General features: G+C 35.9%; 1 protein-coding gene and 1 long non-coding RNA gene across 3 annotated transcripts; one reads left to right on the top strand and one right to left on the bottom strand.

Moving 5' to 3' along the window:
* The first annotated feature begins 1309 nt into the window (after positions 1 to 1309).
* LOC141762896 (uncharacterized) lies at positions 1310 to 5866 on the top strand. Of its 2 annotated transcripts, none has more exons than XR_012592922.1 (4): positions 1310 to 1630; positions 2809 to 2972; positions 5053 to 5122; positions 5768 to 5866. It is a non-coding gene; the product is annotated as an uncharacterized LOC141762896 (long non-coding RNA). The 2 variants fall into 2 exon arrangements; XR_012592923.1 differs by lacking the exon at positions 1310 to 1630 and adding an exon at positions 1678 to 1896.
* Positions 5867 to 14625: 8759 nt separating this feature from the next.
* gucy1b2 (guanylate cyclase 1, soluble, beta 2) lies at positions 14626 to 26833 on the bottom strand. The gene is made up of 17 exons (XM_074626482.1): positions 26822 to 26833; positions 25326 to 25399; positions 25120 to 25214; positions 23436 to 23596; positions 22993 to 23092; positions 22717 to 22880; positions 22525 to 22618; positions 20905 to 21008; positions 20656 to 20757; positions 20340 to 20433; positions 20028 to 20224; positions 19470 to 19593; positions 19242 to 19390; positions 18990 to 19136; positions 17645 to 17799; positions 16936 to 17117; positions 14626 to 15203 (listed from the first exon to the last, which is right to left on the bottom strand). The coding sequence occupies exons 1-17, from the start codon at positions 26831 to 26833 to the stop codon at positions 15004 to 15006; spliced, it is 2154 nt and encodes a 717-aa protein (XP_074482583.1). The 3' UTR covers positions 14626 to 15003.
* Between the last annotated feature and the right edge of the window lie 182 nt (positions 26834 to 27015).

Below are 27015 nucleotides of genomic sequence, written 5' to 3'. Positions count from 1 at the left end.
CCAATTCTTTTGTCCTCTGTTTACTTCAAAGAGCAGATTTTCATTATGAATGTTTTTGGCTTTTTGAATCTTATTTTTGGTTTAAAATTGTGACCTTTTGTTTCCCAGAGTCACAGGTCACATCTTAAAATGTCTTAAACCAGAAAATCTCAATTTGAGCTTGAACCAGAAACCAGGTTTCTTTTTGCAATTTTGAAACTTTGATGTCGACTGATTAAATTCTTCTGTCTTGGAAATATTAAATGTTGACCAGCACAACTGCCTGGTGTTATAAAGGGACTGTTTGTAAGAATCAGAAATGCTTATTAACAGCGACACCTGTGGCCGTTAAGTCAACTAAAGTCAGCGTCCTGTTGCTCGCGCTTGTGCTCGCTCTACATAGACATGAACGAGCATCGCTCAAAACAGTGAGGCGACACACGTCAGCTAAAAGCACAATATCACTCTATATTTCAGCTGCTTGGCAGTAATGTTAGCTGACCAGACAAAGGTCTCTCCATGAATCAATGCTGATCCTAGTGTTGGCTTTTCCTGCTTCAGCCTCCCGACCGCGTCCGGAGGGAACGGGAGAAACCGGCACCCGGTCGGAGACGATAACGTTTCTCTCTGCAGAGCCCCGTCACTTCACAAAACACGGGAAACCTCTGTTGGTCTGGAGGAGCTGCAGCAGTTATTTCTGCACTAACGTCCACTGTACATTCGCTAGATATTCTCAGAGCTACGAAGTCTTCTGCAGTGTGTAGTGTGCGTGCATGCACGTGAGGTGGAGCGAGCTGAGTGAAGGCAGGCAGAGTAGCAGAGACTCCGGTCCTGGAGACCAAAGCTAGGGTCTCCCCCGCGTCCTCCGACCGCGGCCGACACTGTTTAACAGACGGGCTTCACTAGATAGAACTTTGTGGTTTTGGTGCTTCCGTGTAGTTTGTGTTGGAGTCTGAGTCTGAACAGCGTAGCCACACACGAGCACGCATGGGAAACACCGACCCGCAATGATTTATAAGAGTGTAAGACGTTACAAACAGTCCCTTTAAGACGTAGGAAACCATCCAATTTATCGTTAGTTACTACATTTTCTAATATCAAATTGTTGCTATACTAAAGAAAACACAAATATATATATATATGCAACAACATTACTAACATAGTTATACAGCTGTCTTTTCATGCACGTGTAGTTCAACTCTAAGCAGCCGCGCAATGCATTCTGGGAGCGTGGCGGCGCGATTCGAAGAACGGAGCGTCACGACCACGGATGTATTAAGAGAAGAGAAGGTCACGACCGGTCTTTATAATCATGGTGATGGGTTTGGTGTCGGGGTATGACGCATGCGCAGTGTGACTGAAGCTGCGGTCCTGCGTTGCGATTGGCTCATTTTCGGCGAGTACAGAGCAGATCTTAATGCGCATGTGTAGAAGATATGACTCGATGATGACGCGTGACCCAGTCTCCTTCCATAGGCCTTGTCTCCAGTGTGATCCATCAGTGCAATCAGCAGCACCTGTGTTTCTCCTCCTACTACTACCACCACAGGACAACATGTCTGCAGACGGCTGGACATGTTGACATTAGAGCGGATGAATTCATGGATTTATGATGATGTGCTTCATGAAGACGTGTGGAGGACGTTATGAGGTCAGTCAGAGGCTGTAGAGCCCCACAAACAAACATTACACAGGCTCGCTGGGTCCGTTGCTAGGCAGCTTAACTGTCCGTTGCTAGCTAGCTAGCTTAGCGTCCAGCTAACTGATGCTACATGCTAACGTCAGAGCCGTTGGTAACGGTTGGTAACGGTTGGTACAAGGCGGTTGAAAAGAGCCAGTGGGCCGTTGGGAATATTAACATTTTCCTCAGACCAAAACCAGAAAACAACATGTAACGGAGTCAATAACAGTGTTTCTGTAATATAGTTAAATTCATGTTTTCATTTTTGGGACAACCAACTGTTGTTTTCTGTAGAGCTTTTATTTTGTAAACAGTGCCTCTAGCATTAGCGGACAGCCAGGGCTTTTATTTTGTAGTACCTGCAGGTGCATTGTGGGTCAGTTCGTCCGGTACTTGCTGCGCTTTAATAATTGTCAATAATATCATTTAAGTTGTTGGAAGTTTATCCTGTGGTCGTTTTATTGTGTCTTTTGTCCTGATATTTCAGTGTTTTTTTATATTGTTCTTGTGGTCTTCTTTTTGCTGGGTCCTGATCCCAGTAAGCCTTTGAGTACTCTTCGTCATGTTGTTGGTGTCTCTTGTCCATGCTCTACTGCTTCATTTATTGTCAATACTGATGCCATCCTCTATTTTCATCTGAACTAATCAGCCATTCCTGATCCATGTTGCTGCCTTCTCAACGCGAACAGGATCAATAGGAACAGGGCGTCCGACAAAAAATAACGCATGGTATAAAAAGTCATAGTATAGTATGTCGAAAAAAATAGCATAATATAGTATGTTTAAAAACAGTATAAGATAGTATGTCGAACAAATTGTAAAAGTCATGTATAGTATGTTGAAATAAAAAAAAAGTAGTATATTTGTTGAAAAACAAGTCAAAGTATAGTGTGTCGAAAAAATAAAAAAGGTCTGTATAATATGTTTAAAAAAAGTCATGGTATTTAAAAAATGATATTAAAGTATGTTGAAAAAATAATAAGTCATTGTATAGTATGTGGGGAAAAAAACTCATAGTATAGTAAGTGGAATATTTTTTAATGTCATAGTACATAGTAAACACGGTAAAAATGTACAACACAACATTAATCACACATTAAAGTAGTTCTAAAGCAGTGCGTTTTGTTTTGTGATTTGAATCTGGACAGATTGGTGCATCTCGGATGTGTTTGGGGAGTGAGTTCCAGTGACCGGGGACAGCTATGGAGAATGCTCGGTCTCCTCAGGTCCAGTGCTTGGTTCTTAGTGGTGGAGACAGGAGGTTGGCATCACAGGAGCTGAGACTGCAGGAAGGAGTGTGGTGGTGGAGCGGGTAAGTCATTAAAAAATCATTATATAGTATGTTGAAAAGAAAAAAAATGTCATACTGTAGAGTGTTGAAAAAAAGTTATAGTATGTCATAAAACAAGTTATCGTTTAGTATGCCATAAAAATATCATAGTATAGTATGTCATGAAAATAATATAGTATAGTATGTCATGAAAAAAATGGCATATAGTATGTTGGAAAACAAGTCACACTATACAATGTTGAAAAAAATTCAGTGAAGTATGTCTAAATTATTATTTTTCAAAAAGCCATAGTGCATATGTCGAAAATAGTCATTGTATAGTGTGTGGGAAAAATGTCATGGTAGATAGATAGATAAATAGATAGATAGATAGATAGATAGATAGATAGTAACTTTATTAATCCCGAGGGAAATTCAAGTTTCCAGCATCACAGTTCCATAGTGCAAAAACATATTAGTAAAAAGGCAGTAAAAAAGTTAGTAGTGCAAAGAACAAAAAAATATACCAGATATAAAAATACAAGATGAAGAAGAAAACTGTTAAAACTGAATATAGTGCAGAGTAACAGCTGTGATACACAACTATTAAAAAAGTGAATATAGTGCAGAAGACTGTTAAAAGTGAGTATAGTGCATTATCTGTCCTGCAGACCGTCCTCCTTTGTCCCCCCCCTCCCTAGAGGTGTTGAACAGTATTTGTTATTGTTATAGTATGTCGAATATATAAAAAAAAGTCATAGTATAGGATGTAGAAAAAATATCAAAGTGTAGTATGTTAAAAAAATATCTAGTTATAGTATGATAAGAACATATCATAGTATAGTATGTTAAAAAAAATATAGTATAGTATGTTATAAAAATAGTTTAGTATGTTAAAAATTATAGTTTAGTATGTTAAAAATTATCATACTATAGTATGTTGAAAAAAATGGCATAGTATGCTATAAAAATATAATAAAGGATGTTAAAAAAATATTATAGTATAGCATTTAAAAAAAGATCATAGTATATGTTAAAAAAATATAGTATAGTATGTTAAAAAAAATGTCATAGTATAGTTTGTTACAAAATATCATAGTATAGTATGTTGAAAAAAATATAGTAAAGTATATTGAAAAATATCTAGGTATAGTATGATAAAAAAAAATCATAGTATAGTTTGTTACAAAATATAGTATAGTATGTTGAAAAAAATGGCATAGTATAGTATGTTGAAAATATATAGTATAGTATGTTGAAAATATATAGTATAGTATGTTAAAAAATATGATATAGTTAGACAAAAAATATCATAGTAAAGTATGTTAAAAAATATCTAGGTATAGTATGATAAAGAAAATATAGTAGTTTCTTACAGAATATCATAGTATAGTATGTTGAAAAAAATGGCATAGTATAGTATTTTTTTTAAAATTGTTTAGTATGATGAAAAATATAGAATGTAAAAGAAATATAATATAGTATTTAAAAACTATATCATAGTATGTTAAAAAATATCAAAGTACAGTATGTTATAAAATATAGTATAGTATGTTAAAAAATAGTATAGTATGTTGAAAAAAATGACAAAGTATAGTATGCTATAAAAATATAACAAATGATAAAGAAATATTATAGTATAGCATTTAAAAAAAGATCATGGTATAATATAATATATAATAATAATAAAGAAATAGAGTAAATATGTTAAAAAATATCTAGGTATAGTTTCTTACAGAATATCATAGTATAGTATGTTAAAAGATATAGTTTAGTATGATAAAAATTATCACAGTATCGTATGTTGAAAAAAATGTCATAGGCAACTATATTAAAAAAATATATTATTTTTAAAGAAATATCATAGTAAAGTATGTTGAAAAAAAATCATAGTATAGTTTAGTATGATGAAAAATATCATATTATAGAATGTAAAAGAAATATCATAGTATAGTATGCTAAAAAATATAGTGTAGTTTGTTTAAAAACATATCATAGTATGTTAAAAATATCATAGTAAAATATGTGCATTAATGCACCATTCAGCAGCAAAGAGTTTAAGAAGCACCAGGGAAGATTTTGAATCACCATTGTTTTTATTATCACATTTCAATTTTTACAGACTCCATGAAGAAGAACTTGGAGCCTTTCAGCCAGCACACTGATGAGGACCTGTGGAAGCTCAGGAGGAGGTTAGTGTCCGATCAGCACACCAAGCTACAGTAGAGTACTCTACTCTACTGTACTCTACTGTACAGTAGAGTACTACTACTACTACTACTACTACTCTAGAGTAGAGTACTCTACAGTAGAGGACTCTAGAGTAGAGTACAGTACTGTACTCTACTGTACTGTAGAGTACTCTACAGTACTCTACTTTAGAGTACTGTACTGTACTCTACTGTACTGTAGAGTACTTTAGAGTACTCTACTCTAGAGTAGAGTAGTAGTAGTAGTAGTAGTAGTACTCTACTGTACAGAAAGTTAATGATAAATCGTTGCTCTTTGTACTTCAAAGAATAACCTTTTGGCTTCACGCAGAACCCAATCGCTCTCGCACACAGACACATGATACACTTAAAAACACTCAACAGTAAGTAGCCACAGTCAACAGGCGCTCTGCAGCAGCAGCAGTCCAGTTTGTGTGTTGTACAGTGTGAGTACCCTACTCTGTTGTAGAGTACTCCACTCTGTGGTAGAGTGGGGTACTACTCCACTCTGTGGTAGAGTGGGGTACTACTCCACTCTAACACAGAGTGGAGAAGTACCCCACTCTGTGGTAGAGTGGTCTACCAACTGTGCTGATCAGATACTAACCTCCTCCAGAGCTTCCACAGGTCCTCATCAGTGTGCTGGCTGGAAGGCTCCAAGTTCTTCTTCATGGAGTCTGTAAACATTGAAATGTGATAATAAAAACAATGGTGATTCACAATCTTCCCTGTTGCTTCTTAAACTCTTTGCTGCTGAATGGTGCATCAATGCAAAAAATATTTTTTTTAACTTACTATGTTATGTTTTTAACAGACCATACTATGATATTTTTTAAACATAGTATACTATACCTTTTTTTAACATACTATACTATGATATTTCGTTAACATACTACACTATGATTTTTTTAACATACTATATTATCTTTTGACATACTATACTATGACCTTTTTTTTTTTTTTACATACTTTATTTTTATTTAAAGACATACTATATTTTATTACATGCTATACTATGATTTTTTTTACATACTATACTTTGACTTTTTTTTGATATCCTATATTATTATTATTTAATGTCCTACTATATTATTTAATGACATACTATGCCATGAATTTTTTTGACATATTATTTTATAACGTACCATTTTCGTATTTCATGACATACTATGCTATGCCTTTTATGATAATAAACAAGTACTCTTTTCTAGAATCTATGAGTAGGAGGACTCACCAGTGTCCGGGTGCTGTCTAAGACAGTGATGAGACGATGAGCTATAGTGAGCACAGTACATTCTCTGAACTTGTTCCATATGGTTTTCTGGATCAGCTCATCTGTCGTGTAGAGACACGGTATTCATATTAAAGACACGCATATAACTACCTGAGCCACAAGTCATAAAAAAGTCAGAGTATAGTATGTCGAAAAAAACCTCGACATACTATATTACTATTTTTTGGCATTCTATATTGTTATTTTTTGGCATACTACACTATAATTTTTTTGAGAAAGTATATTATTTTATGCGGACTATACTATTTTTTTATGATATACCATATTATTATTTCATGGCATACTATGCTATGACTTTTTTTGACATAATATATTATTTTATGACATACTATATTATTATTTTATGGCATAATATACCATGACATTTTTTATGACATACTATATTATTATTTTAGGACTTACTATACTATGACATTTTTTGACATACTATATTGTTTTTTATGACATGCTATACTATGATTCTTTTTTTGACATATTATATTATTTGTTTATGATATACTATATTATGTTTTATAATATACTACGACTTCTTTTGATATCCTATATTATTATTTAATGTCATATTATGTTTTATAATATACTATACGATGACTTTTTTGATATCCTGTCATATTATATAATTTTTTAATGACATACTATATTTTTTATGACATACTATAAGATGACATTTTTTATGACATGCTATACTGACATTTTTTTATGACGTTATACTATGATTTTTTCCCGACATGCTATACCATGAGGTATTTTTTCCACATCCTATACTATGACATTTTTTTATGACATGCTATACTTTGATTCTTTTTTGACATACAATATTATTTTTTTTAAGACATTCTATATCTTTATTTTATGGCATGCTACAGCATGATTCTTATGACATATTATACCATGGCATTTTTTATGACATGCTATACAACGATTATTTTTTGACCTACTATATTATTTTTATGACATGCTGCACTATTTTATGAATATTTTTTGACTGATTATTCCATGACTTTTCTTGAATGACTATTCTATGACTTTTTCTGATTTTTACGTCATACTATACTATGACTATTTTATGACTTTTTTGGACATACTATACTATTACTTTTAATGATGTTTTCCACATACTTTTAACTGACTCTTTAATGACTTACCTGCTCCACCACCACACTCCCTCCTGCAGCCTGCGCTCCTCTGATGCCAACTTCCTGTCTCCACCAGTCAGGACCAAGCACCGGACCTGAGACGGAGCATTCTCCATAGCTGTTCCCGGCAACTGGAACTCACTCCCCAAACACATCCGAGATCTGTCCAAATTCAAATCACAAAACAAAACTCACTGTTTTAGAACTACTTTAATGTGTGATTAAAGTTGTGTTGTATGTTTTTAGTGTGTTGTTTTCTATGATAATTTTAAGTTGAATCAAGTCTCTTTGAGTACTATGAAAAGCGCTCTATAAATAAAATGTATTATTATTATAACTTTTGTATTATTTTTTTTCGACATACTATACTATGGCTCTTTAAATTACATTTTTCTGTCTTATTTTTATTACCCTATATTACTTTTTTTATGACAAAATATTGATACACATGAGTATCATGATATTATGTTTTGCAATACTCGATTCTCCAAAACGCTGTATCGATTTTTAATTAACCTCTTAAAATCCGACGCTTAATTTTAGCAAGACACTACTACTCACACAAGTGGAACAGAAATTCTGGAGCGCGAGTTTTACCCGGAAAGTTTTGGCTGAGCGCCAGTTGTTGTCTGACAGCTGTAGCAGTCGGCTTTTAGTCGGGTTAATCGAGCTCAATGGACAACGATTTATGTCAAACTGTATGCCAACACTGATAAACTGAAGTCTGGTATATCTGTGGACAAACTGCAAACATTTCATTTACGGCGGCATTACCTGAATGTGTCAATAAGCGGAGCGAACCAAAAACAGACTGGACGGCGAGTCCTTCTCTCCACAGCGTTCAGGCAGCTTTGCTGCAGATTCAGACCATGCCAAAGTAACTATTGAGAGTGTTTGTCGCTGCGTATGCGACCACACTCGATCGTAAATAATACAGAATTAAAGTATATGGTCATAGTTTTTTGAGCCCCACTACAATGTGAGATAACTAGTGCCGCTTTCCTCAGGGAAGTAGTTTTCCATTAATACCGTTGGTTTCGTTGTATTTTATTGTTAATAATGTGTTACATTTCATGTCACTCTTTCACAGCGTTTTAAGTTATTGTTACTCTTAATCGGGGGTCCAATGGGGGAACGCAACATTTCATTCATATATCTTGAGGTCAGAGGTCACGGAACCCATTTGAAAATGGAAATACCAGTTTTTCCTTGCCAGAGTTTAGCCTAACTTTGGAGCAAGCTAACATGACTTGGCTGGTATCAATGGATTCCTTAGGTTTCTAGTTTAATATGTTACCAGTACCTTCACACAGCTCTAAAACTGGGCTGCTACAGCCTCTGAAAGACAGTGAAGGCAGTCTAAAAAACACATAATAATCACTATCAACACAATATTTTGCTCTGCTGGCGTTTCCTTACTCAGTGAGTTGGTACAGCATCCTCTGCTAGATCGCGTCTCGGAGGCAGCTGAGCTGCTTCTGATGAGCCTATCTGTGGTTTTCCAGCTGTTCCTCCAGCGTTTTCTGGAGGACAGAGACACAAAAAACACATTATAAACACACAATCATTCAAATATAAAAATCATGTCATTTGACTGTTGCCGTTTCCAGCTGTGTACCGACAGTGGTGTTTTTCAGGTCCACCTCTCCTCACCTTGATTTCCTCATCTCCATCCAGTCTGCTGGAAAATAATACAACAATAATAAACTTTAATAGAATTTATTGTTGTATTTATAGTTAGCATTAACACTGGAAAGTGGAGAACTGCTTAAAGTTCATGAATAAAATGACGAAGACCAACCTGAAGACTTCCATAGTTCCCACGGACCGTGTAAACACCAGATCACCTACAACCGTCTCTATGATGAAATGCAAAATAAAGTCATCAGAATTTGGAGTTGCATGAAATTCAAGTTTAACCAACCATGTATGAAAAGATGCACTGATAAATTTCTTTTATTTTGTCATTAGCTTTCACATGAATCCTGAGTCTACCTTTTCAACCTGTTTTTCCATCATTGTTATAAATAAAACGTAAACTTTTAAATATTGTTTTCCTAGGAAAATAAAGCAAACATATATACTCAGTAACCTCACTAAAAGTTTTGGGCTTCAAATAAAAAAATGTTATCTTAAAAAAAAAAAAATACATTTCACATAAGGCTTATGGAGACACCATAGGTGGAAAAAAATGTCTGATTAAATAAGAAAATTGGAGTCAATCAAGTAATCAATTCAGGTAAAAATACAGCTCCAACTTCAGAAACTCTTTATGACAATAAAAAAAATAGTGTAGAAATGAATGGGGACTGTTGAGCTTTTTAATACAATTAAGATTGTATGAAAGTGTGATTTAAGGAAACACTAAATCAACCATTTCTGTTCCTGAGGGTGACGTAGGGATCCAGAATCTGCCTACAATTATATGAATAATAGTCAGACTTTGTGGCCAATTGTATCACATAAAAAAGAGTTATTTAAAATAACAGGTATGCTGACAGTAGTTAGCCTATGTTTTTCCTCAAGAAGAAAGACACGTATACCACTTGTTTCCAACTATACTCCTTCCAGATACAGTGGTGGAATAATTCAATCAATCAGATAGTTTTTGTTTGGAGGCTAGTTGTATACTAACTAGTCTCTTGTACCTGCACAGTTGAAGTCAGAGGGAAAGAGTGAGGACCACAGCAGCTCTGAAAAGTTATTTAAATATAATATAATAAATAATCATTTAGACTGCCGTTTAGAGTTGTGTGCTTGGAGCTAATTAACCGCATAACACGGGACTACAAGCTGATGGGAGGCATTTAATAAATGTACTGGACCATTTAACTAAAGGCTAACGTGCAAGGAGATAATTATGCCAACAGCAACTTTACAGTAGTTGGCAGTGTGGCAATGACAGAAGCATGCATGAAGACAATTCAGCACATTATTTCAAACATGTAGAATACAAAAAAATAATAAAATAAAAAATAAAGAAAAAGCATGATCATACCAACAAGTGGACAGCCAGAAACAAGTAGCATTTACATACAATGAAAAGCATAAGAAAACTAAATTGTCAACACATGATGCCTTGATTTACATATTTGAAAAGGAGTGAGAAGAAGTAGAAACTTATTTAATCCCACCCCTTCTCTACAAATCAATTATTAATTATTAACCAGCTTCCTTATTTAGCCATACATATACTCTAATGAAATTTTCCTAAATTTGTCTAACTATAATTATTATTTATAATTATTCTAACTATAATTATTATCTTTAATCTGTGTCATACAGAAATATAAATTAATTACTGATATAATTATCCTTTTCAATATATATATATATGTATATATACATACATATACATATATAATTATACATATATATGTATATACATATAATTATATATGTATATGTATAATTATACATATATATAATTATACATATATATGTATATATATAAATATATATATGTATATATAAATATATATACAATACTTTATTATTATCACATAGCAACTAGATAGTCCGCCATTTTGTGCCCTCCTCTGTAGCTTTAGTGGCTGTCAGTTGCTCATCCACAGGTGTCTTGATTAGCGTTAGCCACCTCTGACAATAAAACTCTTAAAACACACCAAAAGCGATAAACAACATGTTCTTTCTCACTATAATCTGTACTGCTCGCCTTTCATCATTCGGGTGAATTTGACCAACTGGCTCGTTTGTTGATTCTCTAAACAGTTAAAGTACGACAGTTGTTAGCAGAGTTAGCTGTAAGCTACCTAGCAACAGCCGTTAGCATAGTTAGCTGTAAGCTACCTAGCAACGGCCGTTAGCAGAGTTAGCTGTAAGCTACCTAGCAACGGTTTCCTGTTTGAGCCGTTGAGCCTCTGACTCACCTCATAACTCTATTAATCCAGTAGTTTGTGTTGTTTCCCTCTCGTCCTCTCGTCTCGTCGTTCCGCAGTAGTTTGTGTTGTTTCCCTCTCGTCCTCTCGCCTCGTCGTTCCGCAGTAGTTTCCACAAAGCAGAAGTTTCCTATTTCCTCTTAAAAAGACAAAATACTTCCACGAGCTTCAGACTGCGGGTGGAAAGCTCCCGCTCGAGCTGCTCGTCTCGTCCGCCGTGTTGTTTCTCCGCCCTCTGACCTCTGACCTCTGACGTCTCCGTGACCTTTTTGTTTTTCAATAAACTTCATCAATACTTCCCTCAAACAGACAACATCTATTAAAACTGATTAAAAACACATTTAATTTTTATTTAAATGTATTTATGTATTTATTTTACTTTATTTCATTTTAATTCTTTGGATTGTTTAAGTATGTGTCCTCCCTTTTCTCTGAATTCAATTGAAATTATAGTTTAAGATGTTTTGTTTTTTGTGTTTTCTGTAAAATGAAAATACAGTAGGAAAGAATGTGATAATGATTGTATACGTTGCTGAAACTGCAATAAAAACTAAGTTAAAAAAAACAAAAACTGATTTAAAGCTCGTAAGAAAAAAATATAACTGAAAGCATCCATAAATAATATTGTTACTTAGATAATTAAAATGGGAAAAATAAATATAGGCTATGCTTTTCCCATAATGTCTATTAATCTCCAATCAGTTGGTTAAAATTTTTATTTTTTTCTTTCCTTCCAACCATGTGATAAAATAAATGTAAACTTAATTTATATATGTTTCACTTATTTATTTTATTTTTACGTCCTTTTCCTCATTTTCCAGTGGTGGAAAATAACTAACTAATGATATACTATATTATGTTTTATTACTATGACATTTTTTGACATACTATATTATGATTTAATGGTATACTATATTATTATTTTTTTACATACTATATTTTTATTTTATGACATACTTTATCATTATTTTATGACATACTATACTATGACTTTTTATGACATACTATACGATAACTTTTTTTAAAATCCTATATAATTATTTAATGTCATATTATATTATTTTTTAATTACATACTGTTATGAAATGTTTTAGACATACTATATTTTTTTATGACATGCTATGCGATGACATTTTTTACGTCCTTTTCCTCATTTTCTAGTGGTGGAAAATAACTCACTACATTTACACAAGTACTTTACTTTGGTATTTCCGCTTTACGCTGCTCGTTTTTATTGCCCATTAAAATGTCAAATAATGAATGACTTTGTAATTTAGTACATTTATTCATAAATATATCTGTAAACAAATTTATGAATGCATATTTTTATTGCACAATTCAATTAAATGCTTCATTACTAAATACTTTTCCCCATAGACTTATTAAAATATATGACACAAAGATGTTCACTGTACAAAGATATATGACACAAATATGAATATATCTTTGTACAGTGAATATATATAATATAAGTATATTTTTACAGTGGGGGGGGGGGAGCGGCATATTTACAAAGATATATGACACAAAGATATTCACTGTACAAAGATATATGGCACAAAGATATTCACTGTACAAAGATATATGACACAAAGATATTCACTGTACAAAGATATATGACACAAAGTGAATATATTTGTGTCATATATCTTTGTGTCATATTTTGGGATCCTTAAAGTAACTGTTTATTTCCATTGAATAAGAGTTCATTTATACAGTGAACATCTTTGTGGCATGTCTTGATAAACCACAGTGAAGGTGTCAATAAATAAATAATAAATAATAAATTAGAAAAGTTCTGATCTGTCAGGAATAGATGTGGTTTTAAATATGAATAACTATTACAGACTGTGGGCTAAAATACACAAGAAGCCTGATTCTCCTTTACAATAATTCACTAGCTACATGTTTACAATCAGGCAGGCAAACTCATTAAAATACATAGTAATTAAGATCAGTGTATATGATGGAATAGTAGCAGTAGAATGTGCTAAAGGTCACCAAATTTGGGCTTTTATAAAGAAAATTTTTTTTCTCCGGAGGTGCATTGCCCCCGGACCCCCCTGGCTGGCTACTGTTTCAGTTGGAAAGTCTGTCCCCCTGCCTGTAATTCCTAATGGCTGGCCTGTCTACCGTCAATGATAAACTATTTAATTTTGACTTACTATTGTGTTGTACTATTAGCCTATCAGTGGTAAGTACATTTACTCAAGTACAATTTTGACTTACTTGTATGTACTTGTAGTATTTCCATTTTCTGCTACTTTCTACTTCTCCTCCACTACATCTCAGAGGAAAATATTGTACTTTTTACACCACTACATTTATCTGACGGCTTTAGTTACTTTACAGATTTAGTTCATGAAAAAAAAAATCGAATAATTACCTAATAAATGATGATGTATTATTATAGATTAAACTACCAGTAGTATATAATAATAAATTATGTATTATTATAGATTAAACTACCAGCAGTAAATAATAATAAATTATGTATTATTATAGATTAAACTACCAGAAGTATAAAATAATAAATGATGTATTATTATAGATTAAACTACCAGAAGTATAAAATAATAAATGATGTATTATTATAGATTAAACTACCAGCAGTATATAATAATAAATTATGTATTATTATAGATTAAACTACCAGAAGTATAAAATAATAAATGATGTATTATTATAGATTAAACTACCAGCAGTATATAATAATAATAAGTAGTTTTACAAGCAGTATATAATAATAAATGATGTATTATTATAGATTAAACTACCAGCAGTATATAATAATAAATGATGATGTATTATTATAGATTAAACTACCAGCAGTATATAATAATAAATGCTGATGTATTATTATAGATTAAACTACCAGAAGTATAAAATAATAAATGCTGATGTATTATTATAGATTAAACTACCAGAAGTATAAAATAATAAATGATGTATTATTATAGATTAAACTACCAGCAGTATATAATAATAAATGCTGATGTATTATTATAGATTAAACTACCAGCAGTATATAATAATAAATGAAGTATTATTATAAATTAAACTACCAGTAGTATATAATAATAAATGCTGATGTATTATTATAGATTAAACTCAATCAGAGTCCAATTGGTTTTATTTCTTGGCCGAGATGAGACGGAAAACAACTATCCCTGTTCAGAATTTTAATTGGGGTCACCGATTTTATTTTAATTTATTTGCTAAACCTTTCAATTTTAGGGCTAAAAAATGTCTCCAAGTAAGGATGAATCATAATTGTTTCTAATTGGTTATTAAACTTACAGAAACATGTGAGTAATGGCTCAGTTTGAATTGATTTAGAGATAAACTGTATAAACAGGTTGGTTTCTATACAGAGCTTTGCAGCTGCAGGGCAGGTACCCTGTTTGTTTAAAATAAAACTACTTTGTGGTGTGAAGTGGCATGCTCACTGAACCGTCACATAGTGCCAGTGTGGTCTGGAGTTGAGTTGACCCTGTTACTAATGTAAGTAATCTAACTAGAGAGTAATCTGAGTTAGAATAAGACGCAGAGTCGGCTGTTGAACTTGCTTGCAGATGTGTTGCAGCTGTTGTCGTTGGTCTGGTACGGCGGGGTGATGTCCCAGGCGAAGGGGGTGATTGAGTCTAATTGAGTGGGGTCCGGGGCAGTGACTCCATCTGAAGGTGTGTCTCTTCGCAAAGTCTCAGTTCTCACTTCAGGCTCTTTGTCAGACTCTAAATAAAAGGGACATTTGTTATGATTTAAGAAACCATTGTGCCCGCACTTGAAATTCTGTCATGTTTGTCTCCTCCAAGTCCATACATCCATTAAATACACATTAAGTTAGCTATTGCATTTCTTTCTTCACAGAAGAAACTGAAGCTTTTTACACTTTTTTTTGTCACAGTTCACATCACTCCACATCACACCAATAAGATACATTCATATTTTGTGTCAACAATAATATTTTATATCTAGGCTCTTTGGCCAAATTTCCCATGTGGCATGATAAAGACTGAACTGAATAGTCCTCTCCTCTCTTCCATTTCATAGTGTGATTTTCCTATTATTTAAATTGTTTTGCCCTTTCTGTTCAGCTTCTGCTACTTGATTAGGTGTATAGAAGCTGGGTAGTCTCATACACCTAATTAACTTCTCATTACCCATTTGACCTAACCTTCTAGAGCAGGGGTCAGCAACCTACGGCTCTTTAGCCCCTCTCCAGTGGCTCCCTGTCATAATATTACAAGAATAAAGTAAATATATTATGAAAATAAAGTCATAGGTTTATGAGAAAAAAAGTCGTAATATTACGAGAATAAAGTCCTAGGTGTACAAGAAAAAAGTTGTTAAATAATTTTACGTGTTATTTTCTTTTTTCTTGTAAACTTATGACTTTATTCTCATAATAAAACAACTTTTTTTCTCGTAAAGTTATGACTTTATTCTCGTAATATTATGACTTTATTCTTGAAATATTACAACTTTTTTCTCGTAAAGTTCTGACTTTATTCTCGTTATATTACGACTTTGTTTCTCGTAAAGTTATGAATTTATTCTCGTAATATTACGACTTTTTTCCTCGTAAAGTTATGACTTTTTTCTCGTAACATTAGGACTTATTTTTCGCAATATTCTGAATTTATTCTGGAAATCTCAGATGTTTTTGTCCCTCAATGTGGCCATAATACTCCGTAGTACATTTGCTCTTTAGCCCTCACTGCATTAGACTTACAGCATATACTATATACTTAGACTATAAACTGTGTTACCTTTATCACAATGCTCAAATGTTTTGCGGCTCCAGACAGATTTTTTTTGCCTAAAATGGCTCTTTTGATAGTAAAGGTTGCTGACCCCTGGTCTGGGTGTTCTAACCTCTACTCTAGACGTAGACGTGCTGCCACCTGGTCACCAACAGTTGGTCTTATCCACTATTACAGTAGATCCGGCGTCTGCTGGGTAAACAGGGGACAAAACCCCTTCAGTGAAGGTGTATAATGAAAGGTGTACTTCCGTACATCCGTATTAAGCATACGACTGGATAAATGAGACTTGGATTATACTGCACGAGTTGTGTGAGAGTTTGTAATCGGACGCCTTGATATAGTTTTGCTGTTGTTAAACTTGGCCACCATTTGTTTGAATTCATCAAGGATTTGTTCCATTTTCAGCGGTTTCTGAATTCCCCGTTCACCGTGGAGGCATGCGAGAAGGTTTCTTCAAGAATTCAAGGTAACACGCGGTGAGTAACTGATATACAAGTGGTCATTTTAAGGGTGAAGTATTCCTTTGACCTGTTCTCTATCCAGCTGCTCCTCTATACACCTAACCAACTAGTCTGCTAGCTGTAAAGCAATGTATCCATCTGGTTAGCCTGTGAGCTAAGGTTTCTGGTGACACCATACCGTACCACTCTGGTGACTTAACAACTTTTTGATATCTTTCTATGTTTTTGTTATTTACCTTTTTTCCTCTGGCCATGAAGGTCCTCCCTGTAAAGACAGCTCCCTCCAGCCTCTCTTCCCATGATGCGATCTTCTGACACCAACAGGTTCCCCAACAGGAAGTAAGTGGTCATCTGTCCTTTACCCTTCACCTCAATCTGACCACGCTCTCGTATGTTGAACCCAGCATCCTTCAGCTTACTGGATAAGTGGATGGTTGAGGGGATACAGAGGGACACAGAAGTTCAGTAAAGATCTGGGGAGAACGATTACAAACTGCCACTGTACAAGTCACGTACTTTACGTAACATACTTGACTCACATGCGTAAGTGAAGTTACGTAACAAACCAAACCATGATCTTTTCCTAACCCTAATCCGTTGTTGCCTAAACCTAACCAAGTAGTAATGTAACATACTTAACCTACATCACATACGTACTGTAACATTAACCACGTGTTGAAGGCTATCGGACTACCCTGCATGTTGAAAAATGACGTTAACAAAGTGATGCAAAGAGCTACTGACCGAGCATCCGTATGTGACCATTTGGGAGTGAGAATGTGTTGTCATATGGGCATCTATTGTTTTCTGAAGGTCATAAAAGAATAATGTGAACCTATCCTTTAAGGTTAGAGGAAGATCATGGATACAGACAAAAAAAACAACAACATATAACTCTGTCCACAACCTTTCTCTCCGTCTCGCTATATAAAAGACTACACACACCTGTATGTAGAAGTGCTGAAGTGAATGTGGTCAGGGACTCCATGACTCTCCATCCTGGAGGCGGTGTTAACGGAGTCTCCAAACAGGCAGTAGCGAGGCATCTTCTCCCCCACCACCCCGGCTAACACTGGACCGGTATGGAGACCCACGCGGATCTGAAACATATACACACACACCGTGTCATGCATGCATAGTGGTCTACATCGTGACACAAACCTAAAAAGCAAGTGATGTCAGAAAAGGTTCGGGCTGTCCACTCGTAAAGAATAGAAGACCCTGGGGTGTCTCAATTTCTTGAGATTTACTGGTTCTGGCTGGATATTGGTGTTTTAGAGAAGATAAGCTAAGAAGAGCCACACACGTCTCTCTTTTTGACCTTGGCAGCATGGGCATAACTAACCTACTGGAAGGATTGTTTGACAAACATCTGTGTCTACAGTTCTGCTTCACCCTAACCCTAACCTTAGAGAGAGCGTAAGAAGTGAAGCGCTCGTCATGGAACACGATCCAATGTAAGTTCCGTGCGACTACCGGTACAAAAATTTACTTGCAATCTGCTCAAACTGATAGGCATTTAATTTATTCTACTTTATAGTCATACAGACGCCAACAACATAAAGTAAACAGGTTGTATTTAGGATCAAATATACCCTCGTCCAGTCTAGAAAACGGTAGACATGTTCATTAGATTGTAAATTGTTGTATATATGTATATATATATAAAAAACACACAATATATATTTATTATTTTGTACCCCTATCAGGAGCTATAACCCCATAATTTATTATATCTTCAACTGACTTAACAGTGCAATAATTTGGTGCAGTAATTCAGCTGCGCAATAATCTGTTTTTACTCCGGCATTAACACTGCATGCATTTATACAGAACATTTAAAATAATATTCTTATTTTACACTATTCTTATAAATGCATGCATCTATATTATTTGCATAGATCCTATTTTTCAGCGCTATTATTTGCACTGTTGTTATACTGTATATATTTTTTATTTCTATTTTCTTATGATTCCTCATTTTTACATATTTATATTTATATTCTAGAACGGGAGCAAAGCGTAACCCCACTCGCCACGTTGTGTTGCAGGATGTGTGTGTTTACTAGGCATTATGGCGAAAGCGCGACTTCAAAATAAAAGCGACCAAGAACTGACTTCAAAATAGAAGTGATCTTCCGATGAACGCGATCGGCAATTTCACATAAAGTCAGTCAATAATAAAAGAAATAAAACAAAATGAATAAATATTAAATAAATAAAATGAATGATAATAAAAAGTAGATTATTTCAGATTATTATTATTTTACACATCACCAAACATTCTTACCTGTATGGGTTTGCCTGTTACAGGGTTGGTGACCTCTCTGGCAGCTATCCTCATACCCAAAGCGAAGTTAGCCACTCTGTGAGCGTGGGTTTCTGTGGGGACTGGAACGCCACCCACCACCATGTATGCGTCACCAATAGTCTCAACCTTTAGGGAACACAGAAACCCAAGGTGAAATTAAACACTGGCACACTTCTATTAAACGTCCTTTAACCTCCTGAAGAGATGACAGATGTCGGAGTGGGATGATACCTTGTAGATGTCGTGTATGTTGGTGAGTCGGTCGAACTTGGAGTACATGGAGTTGAGCATGTGGACGATGTGGATGGGCTCACAGGCAGCGCAGATGCTGGTGAAGGTCACCACATCACTGAACAAAATTGTGCAAACCTCAAACTCCCCTGAAAGAGACAATGCAACATTGACAGAGCAACAGGCGGATATGTAGAGAGAGACAGCTGGGTTGACAGACACACTGACCTGCCTTGACGCTCTTCCCATCTTTAAGCTGATTGGCTATGTGGCGCGGCAGCATGGCGTAAAGCAGAGTCTCCGTCTTCTCTTGTTCAGCCTCTAAGTGGCGCGACAGGATCCTCAGTTCCTCCTACAGACCGACAGAAAGACACACACAATAAATGATATTTATGTAAATCCATGAAATGAAGTGGCAGATGAAGTCCCAGACCAAATAACGGCGTGATGGCGGCCTGTCAACCACATGGTATCTATGCACTTCAATCCACATGTGTTGGCATTTAGCCTTTCAAAAACAAAACTTTCCCTGCGGTCACCAAACTGTTTGCTCTCCTGCTTGCCGCACAGACATTTAATCTTCATTCGAAAACGTCAATAGAAAGTGAAAAAGAGAGATTCTGTAACGTTACAGCCCCAGTTAGCCACGTTGTTTGTTTCCCATGTACAGAGCCGGGGCTGTGTAGTACAATATTATTGCAGCTTCTTATCATGTTGCTAAACTGGGCTGCCCTTTTGGCCGGGACTCTCCCAAAAGACTGCATGAACTTAAAGCTGCTCTCCTACTTTTTTCCTCTCCAGCTGGTTGGTGAGCTCCATCTCAGCCAGACGCTGCTGGTTGAGGAGAACCAGGTCTCTGGTGACATCGTGCAGGGCCAGGTCAGCCAGATGGAAGCCCACATCTTGAAGTTCCTGGAGGCTCCGTAGCTTCGGAGAACACAGGTACAGCATACAGCCAAGAGACTCCATCCACAACATCTGACCTGCAGATAAATGGAATGCAAGTTATGGAGAGAACGTAGCTTCAATGGTTGCCGTCGCTGCTTCACCCACATTACTATGTATACATGTATTGTGGTACTGTTTATTAGAACCCACCTTTTAGTTTGAGCGTGGCGTGTTTGTCTTCGTTGCTCTTCAAGACAAAAAGACTGTTGATGAATTTCCTGATGCTCTCGATGGTGAAAGTCACCTGGAGGACAGAGATGGAGAGTTTAATGTTTACTGCTGCTCAAGCCCTATATTCTTCTGCACTTCACTGCTCTCTATTTGGTTTAACCTCGCAATGTTGCCAGTCAATATATTCACAATCAGATATCTCTGCTGTGTTCTTCTCTGCTGATGCATTTTACACAATCTCACAACTCTGTGTCTCTCAAATGTCTGGACTCTTGGTTCTGTGATTAGGTTTTACCTGCGGGTGTATGATGGTGAAGCTTTGGTCCAACGTAGCGTCTCTGTCCTGGAGACCTGGAAGAAACTTCTGTATGTTCACCCCCATCTGCCTCACCCTCAGCTGATAGGCAGCCGAGAACCAGAAGAGGCCGGAGACCGAGAAAGACGGGGGACAGACACACAAGGTATCAGGAGTTTGAGTTCGAACGAATGAAAACTACCATACTCTCATGGAGCTACTAAAGCACACAGACACGTGGAACCTTACCTCCTCATCAAAGATGATATGGAAGGGAAAAGCATTGCAGAAAGCTTTCTCGTCCACCCACAGCTTGCTCGGGTAACATGGACTGAAGGTGCGATGGAGGCCGCCTGGGAAGTAAATGAAACACATCAGTGTTGGAGAAGCTAACCTTAAAACACGGTTAACTAGAAAAAGTGCACTCCGTAAAGTGCACATCTCACCCAACAGCTCTCATTGTAATCTTTTCAGGATCTAATCTAAATACTCATTCGCACACCGATGGCTCAGCCTTCAGGAGCAGTTTGGGTTTCAGTATCTTGCTCAAGGACACTTCGACATGTGGACCGGAGGAGCCGGGGATCAAGCCGCCGACTTTCCGATTGGTGGGCGACCCGCTCTGTTACTGTTGCAGCTGTAAAACGGTGGATACATTTTTTTGAGCATCAGTACCTCCGCCGGTGCCATGCCATTGTTTCGACGGCCAATTATTCCAAAACCCCATGACCCGCCTTATTCTACCTCTGACTGGCTTACCCTGATATTCTTACCCTAACCCAGGGGTCAGCAACCTGCAGCTCTTTAGCCCCTCTCCAGTGGCTCCCTGTGGACTTTTAAAATAGACTGTTTTTGTTTACATTTTCATTTTTATTTATCATTGTTGTAGGACTATGGTACGACGGAGTATTAGGCCACATTGAGGAAAAAAAATGAATCTGAGATTTAGAGAATAAAGTCATAGGTTTATGAGAAAAAAAGTCGTAATATTATTAGAATAAAGTCATAATATTATAAAGTAGTAATTTTGTGTTTTCTTTTTTTCTCATAAAGTTATGACTTTATTCTCGTAATATTACGACTTTTATTCTGATAATAATATGACTTTATTCTTGAAATATTACAACTTTTTTTCCTGTAAAGTTATGATTTTATTCTCGTAATATTACGAATTTTATTCTCATAATATTCTGACTTTATTTTCGTATTTTTACGACTTTTTTTCTCGTAAAGTTATGACTTTATTCTCGTAATATTACGACTTTTTTTCCTGTAAAGTTATGACTTTTTTCTCGAAAAGTTATGACTTTTTTCTCATAATATTATGATTTTTTTCTCATAGAGTTCTGACTTTATTCTCGTAAAGTTATGACTTTATTCTCGTAATATTACGACTTTTTTTCCTGTAAAGTTATGACTTTTTTCTCGTAAAGTTATGACTTTTTTCTCATAAAGTTATGACTTTATTCTCGTAATATTACGACTTTTTTTCTCGTAAAGTTATGATTTTTTTCTCATAAAGTTATGACTTTATTCTCGTAAAGTTATGACTTTATTCTCGTAATATTCCGACTTTTTTCTCGTAATATTCTGAATTTATTCTGGAAATCTCAGATGTTTTTTCCCCTCAATGTGGCCCTAATACTCCGTAGTACAAACTTCTCTTTATTATTAATCAGTTAAATTAATAGTTTTGCGAAACACACTAATTTGCTATCTTTCCAATCTCTTGTCTCTATTAGATACAGAGCTGGACTCAGGATGTGGTTAGCCTATCTTCGCATAAAGACAGGAAGCAGGGAGCTTCTCTTCAGCGCAGGTCAGTGAGCTCAGGTTTTCAAAATCACAATTTCTAAGTATAACTTTTACCTTTTTCTGAGAGAACCACAGCTCTGATCAGGTCCCAGCCTCTCTTTTTCCCAGCCAGTGACGCACACCGTTCCCTCATTGTTCTTAATGCCTCCTGGGGGGAAAAATCACACAGAGCACACATGTACCAAGAATCAGGAACTCACATAATACATACACATAGAAACAGACCAAGCACATACACTCACAGACACCCACCCTTCTGCGGTCTCTAGTTTTGCTAGTTTGGTTGGTCTGTTTGACCAGAAACACAACATGCTCCTTCTTCCCTGTGCGCTCATCTTCCTGTGATTGATTGAGCACCACCATGGTCACTTTGCTGTCAAACAACTCTCTGGCAACCGCCTCCATGATACCTGCCGCAAGATGGAAAATGGGGGGGGGGGAAAATCATAGTTTTTTTTACTATGAACAACACAGGAGATCAGGATAAATGCAGCGGATTGAGGAAGTGTGGTGGATTTTTACCAGGTACAATATGGTGCAGGCCCTTCCTGTCAGAATAGTAGTGAAGTAGCATCTTCCCATCGTCTGTCATCTCCACTCGGAAAGACGGTGCATTCATTTCCTTAAAAACAAAGGGTATGGATCGGATTCAGTTAACAGTAGAGTACAATTGATGAAATGCCTAGTTTTTAAAATTATGACAGAAGTGGTGTCCCCATGTTTAGAGGTCTAAAAGACGGATGGGTGCTTGGGCACAGATCCTAAACTACTTTGTTTATGCTGGAGATAAAGAGAAGATGTCTAACTATGTTTTCATAGCAGATCCACGCTGACATCTCTGCAAATAGCACACTGTAGGACACAGCTATACTTCATTGTTTCGGTTGATGCGTTGGTATCATGAGATAATCCCGAAGTTTCTGAGGTATGAGGATACAAACAGCAGTAATGACACACGTGCATACCTGGTAGGACAGAGACAGGTAACTGTGGAGGGCGTCCAGATTTCCAATGAATTCGATGAGATTTCCTCCCAGTGTCCTCAGCATGGTGTCATAGCCCGCTCGCTTACAGAATGCATAGAAATGTTCTCCAAAAAGCTTCAGGAATACATCAGCGGAGACATCTGAAACATGGAGAAACACACACAGAGGAACACTGTCACAGAACTTTATAGATATATATAAAAATGCTTACCCGTTTGTCTTATTGCAGCATTCGCAGCAGGCTGATATTCAATCACAGCATATTCCCAAACGTATGTAGTCTAGATAATCAGACCCTCGGGAAGAGCTTAGTGCCGTGTTGGCCTGAATAAACAATTCTTGTTATGTCTCACACATCTGTGCCCAGGGGCACCGTTTCATATTCTACCCAGGTAACTGCCAATCAGTCAATAAATTATTGACTTGTCATGTGCAAAGCTTTTTGCAGCAACAACTATTCATCCTTTAGATACAAAAAAACTGGTGTTTCTTCTATCTCTTACATGGGATTACACCGGAGGACACAGAGGAACATGATTTTTTTTCAGATTATCTGTCTCATGCACTACTGTCAAGATATTTTGACTGTTTATAAAAAATATTTTTTAATTTTTTTTTAATCGTATTTGCTCCAATTTGGCCTTCTGCTGCTTTAACTAAAAATAAATAAATAAAGAATTCATCCGTTTTTAATTCTATTGTAAGGCAGAGATGTAAACAACTACTGGGTGTGAGCTGTTGGATTTCATCGGGGACATCGTTAACACTTGAGTTACCACACGGACACCACACCTCAGACAACACACGTTTTCATTTTTTGTTATAATGCAAAATATTATTTTACAGTAAATATGATATTTATCTCATCGTTGCGGACGAAATTTCAACTATCGTGAAATTACAAGACGTGATCTATAATAGACATGGACACATAGGACAGGAGGACAAAGCCTCCCCAGGATAGTTGAGGGTGAGTAAAAGGTACGGTGTTAGGTTCATTTGAGTCAGAAATTGTACTTCTTCTTGGAGTCATAACTCAGTCAAATCTTAAAAATACCGAATTAATATTGATATCGTTCAGTGTGACTTCCTGAAGATATCTCTGATGACCGTTGTGATTAATGTCCATAAATCCACTTAGAAATTCAAATTTCTATTATTTATTATTTATATAACTAGAATAAAGTCATAAATTTCCGAGAAAAAAGTCATTATATAACTAGAATAAAGTCATAACTTTACGAGACAAAAAGTCGTAATTCTTACAAGAATAAATTCATAATATTACGAGAAAAAAAGAAAATTAAATAAAAATAAAAAAATGTATCTAAAATTAATACATAATATTATGACTTTATTATCAGAATATTAAGTCTTTTTTTCTTGTTATCCTATGACTTTATTCTTGTAATATTATGACTTTATTCTTGAAATCTCAGATTTTTCGGTCATACCATAGACCTACAACAATGATAAATAAAAATGTAAACAAAAAAACAGTTCTTCATTTCCATTTTTAAGAATCCAGAGCCGCAGGTTGCTGACCCCTGAGTTAGACAGACTGGCATGAAATTTGCTGAGAAAATGAGATGTACAGAGCAGAAAGCAATGGAAGCCTATAGCACCAAACGGACAGAGAAATGAAGGTACATAGCAGACCTACCCAGCAGTGAACAGGCCTCCTGCACCAGGCTGAGGGTTAGGACGTCGTCGTAAACCATATATGTCATGAAGGTATCCTGGACCCCTGGTAGAGAGCTATGCAAAGACCTCGACCATTATTAAATTAGTGCATACAATTGTCATCATTGCAATCATCATCTTGATCATGACAGCCATTGCTGTCCATTATAATACATGTAGCCAAACCTGAGTTTGTCCCAGGTCTCCTGGCCAAACCTCTCCATCACCAGAGACTGGAGGCAGCTGTTGATGAACCCGTACTGCAAATGAACACGAAAACACCGTTCCCATTCGATTCAATGTCACACATTGTCTGTGCAGATCAATTCAGCGAGCATGTAACAGCACAAAACACATGCACGGCCTTCACTTCGTAAAATAAATGAAGTCCTGTAGGAGTTTAGATGCAATGTCCTTTACTAACCCTCCCATACAGGTCACAGATTAGTATTTACTATTAAATAGACAGCATTTAACAATACAAAACTATACAATAAACTACAGAGCATATCAGATATAATACAGCTACAACTGAAACAATAATGCGTTAATAAGCAAACAAACTATTTCTAATAAAACCATGCTTATCAACCACCCCCCTTCTCCTCAGTTCTTTGTGTTCCAGTCCAATGATATCAAATTAGGGCTGTCAATTGATTCAAATATTTAATTGCGACATTTTTTATCTTTTAAAAATGTACCTTAAAAGGGAGATTTGTCAAGTACTCATAGAAACCAACAACGACACAAATATGGTGACATTCCTTTGCCCTTATCAAAACCTCAAACACTACAATCCAAAAGCTTTAGAATGCACAATCCACAATTAATGCCAATGTTACATCTTCAAAATACAGTGACGATGGTCGTCATTAGTGATGTACTCACCATGTCTGTGTTTGATGTTATCCCATCGAGCTCTTCACCCACAATGGTGCAAATATGGAAATCATACTACTCTCTCTCTCTCTCCCTCTCCACCTCACATACAGAGGATTATCATCCTTGTGCATCCACTTCTATACTTCTTACAGCTGGTTGTGCTGTTAAGGCAAAGGGAAAAACATCATGCTTTGGGTTCCAATAACTACGAACACAAAGATAACTACACATTGGTTTCACACGGGATGTGAACTCCAGTCTCCTGGGTGAAAATGTTAGTGTTTTGTGTCCTAACATCCAGACTTCCACTTCTGCTCCTGTAATATAATTACTAAGGTCGCGAGAGGTCGCTGTTCAATCTACGGGGCTGATATCGACCGATGACGCCTATTTAATAGTATATAATCGTCCGTCTACGAGCGAACAAACAGACCCAGATCAAGCAAAAGGTTAAAAAAAAAATTAGTTTTATTTCTCCGTGTCGTCCTTTCCATTATGTTGTTATAATAACAATCTGAGCCTGTCAGTGGCACACAAAAAAACAGCACTTTTAGTGGACGTACATTGACGGTTAGGAATTGCACCAAGCGATTACATTCCAGCCCCGTTTAGCAGCTGCCGTCTGCAGCGTATTCCTTCAATACTGAAACAATTTCAACAATTACTGTCCCCGTTAGTCACACAGAAACATGGGAAAATACAGTTCAGGGTGGAAAAATACCAAAGTAAAGATACAGTAGAGATCTTACCTTGGTCAGATATAAATGTACGAGTGGTCAGATCAGGAATAATCTCCACACCTGCATTATCATGCTCAGAATATATAGCTCTTCACATTAAGTCATGGTTTATCCATCGGGGATGACACAATTCTGAAAATGACCAAAAAGTGAAGGTCAAACTTGCAGTATTTTTTTTTCTCTCTGGCTGCCCAGTGGTACAAAATTATAATATATATGTGTGGGAATTTGATTTTGAAGGTAAAAGCACCGGC

Source organism: Sebastes fasciatus, chromosome 24 (assembly GCF_043250625.1).
Source record: "Sebastes fasciatus isolate fSebFas1 chromosome 24, fSebFas1.pri, whole genome shotgun sequence".
Taxonomy (NCBI): Eukaryota; Metazoa; Chordata; class Actinopteri; order Perciformes; family Sebastidae; genus Sebastes; species Sebastes fasciatus.
This window is presented reverse-complemented; position numbering and strand designations above follow the sequence as displayed.

Excerpts from the sequence above, each read along its gene's own strand:
- gucy1b2 (XM_074626482.1), bottom strand. Across the intron at positions 23,597-25,119 it reads GGAGGCCTGTTCACTGCTGG|ATGTCTCCGCTGATGTATTC; the intron begins GTAGGTCTGCTA and ends TCCATGTTTCAG. Across the intron at positions 21,009-22,524 it reads TGTGGTTCTCTCAGAAAAAG|GCGGCCTCCATCGCACCTTC; the intron begins GTAAAAGTTATA and ends TTTACTTCCCAG.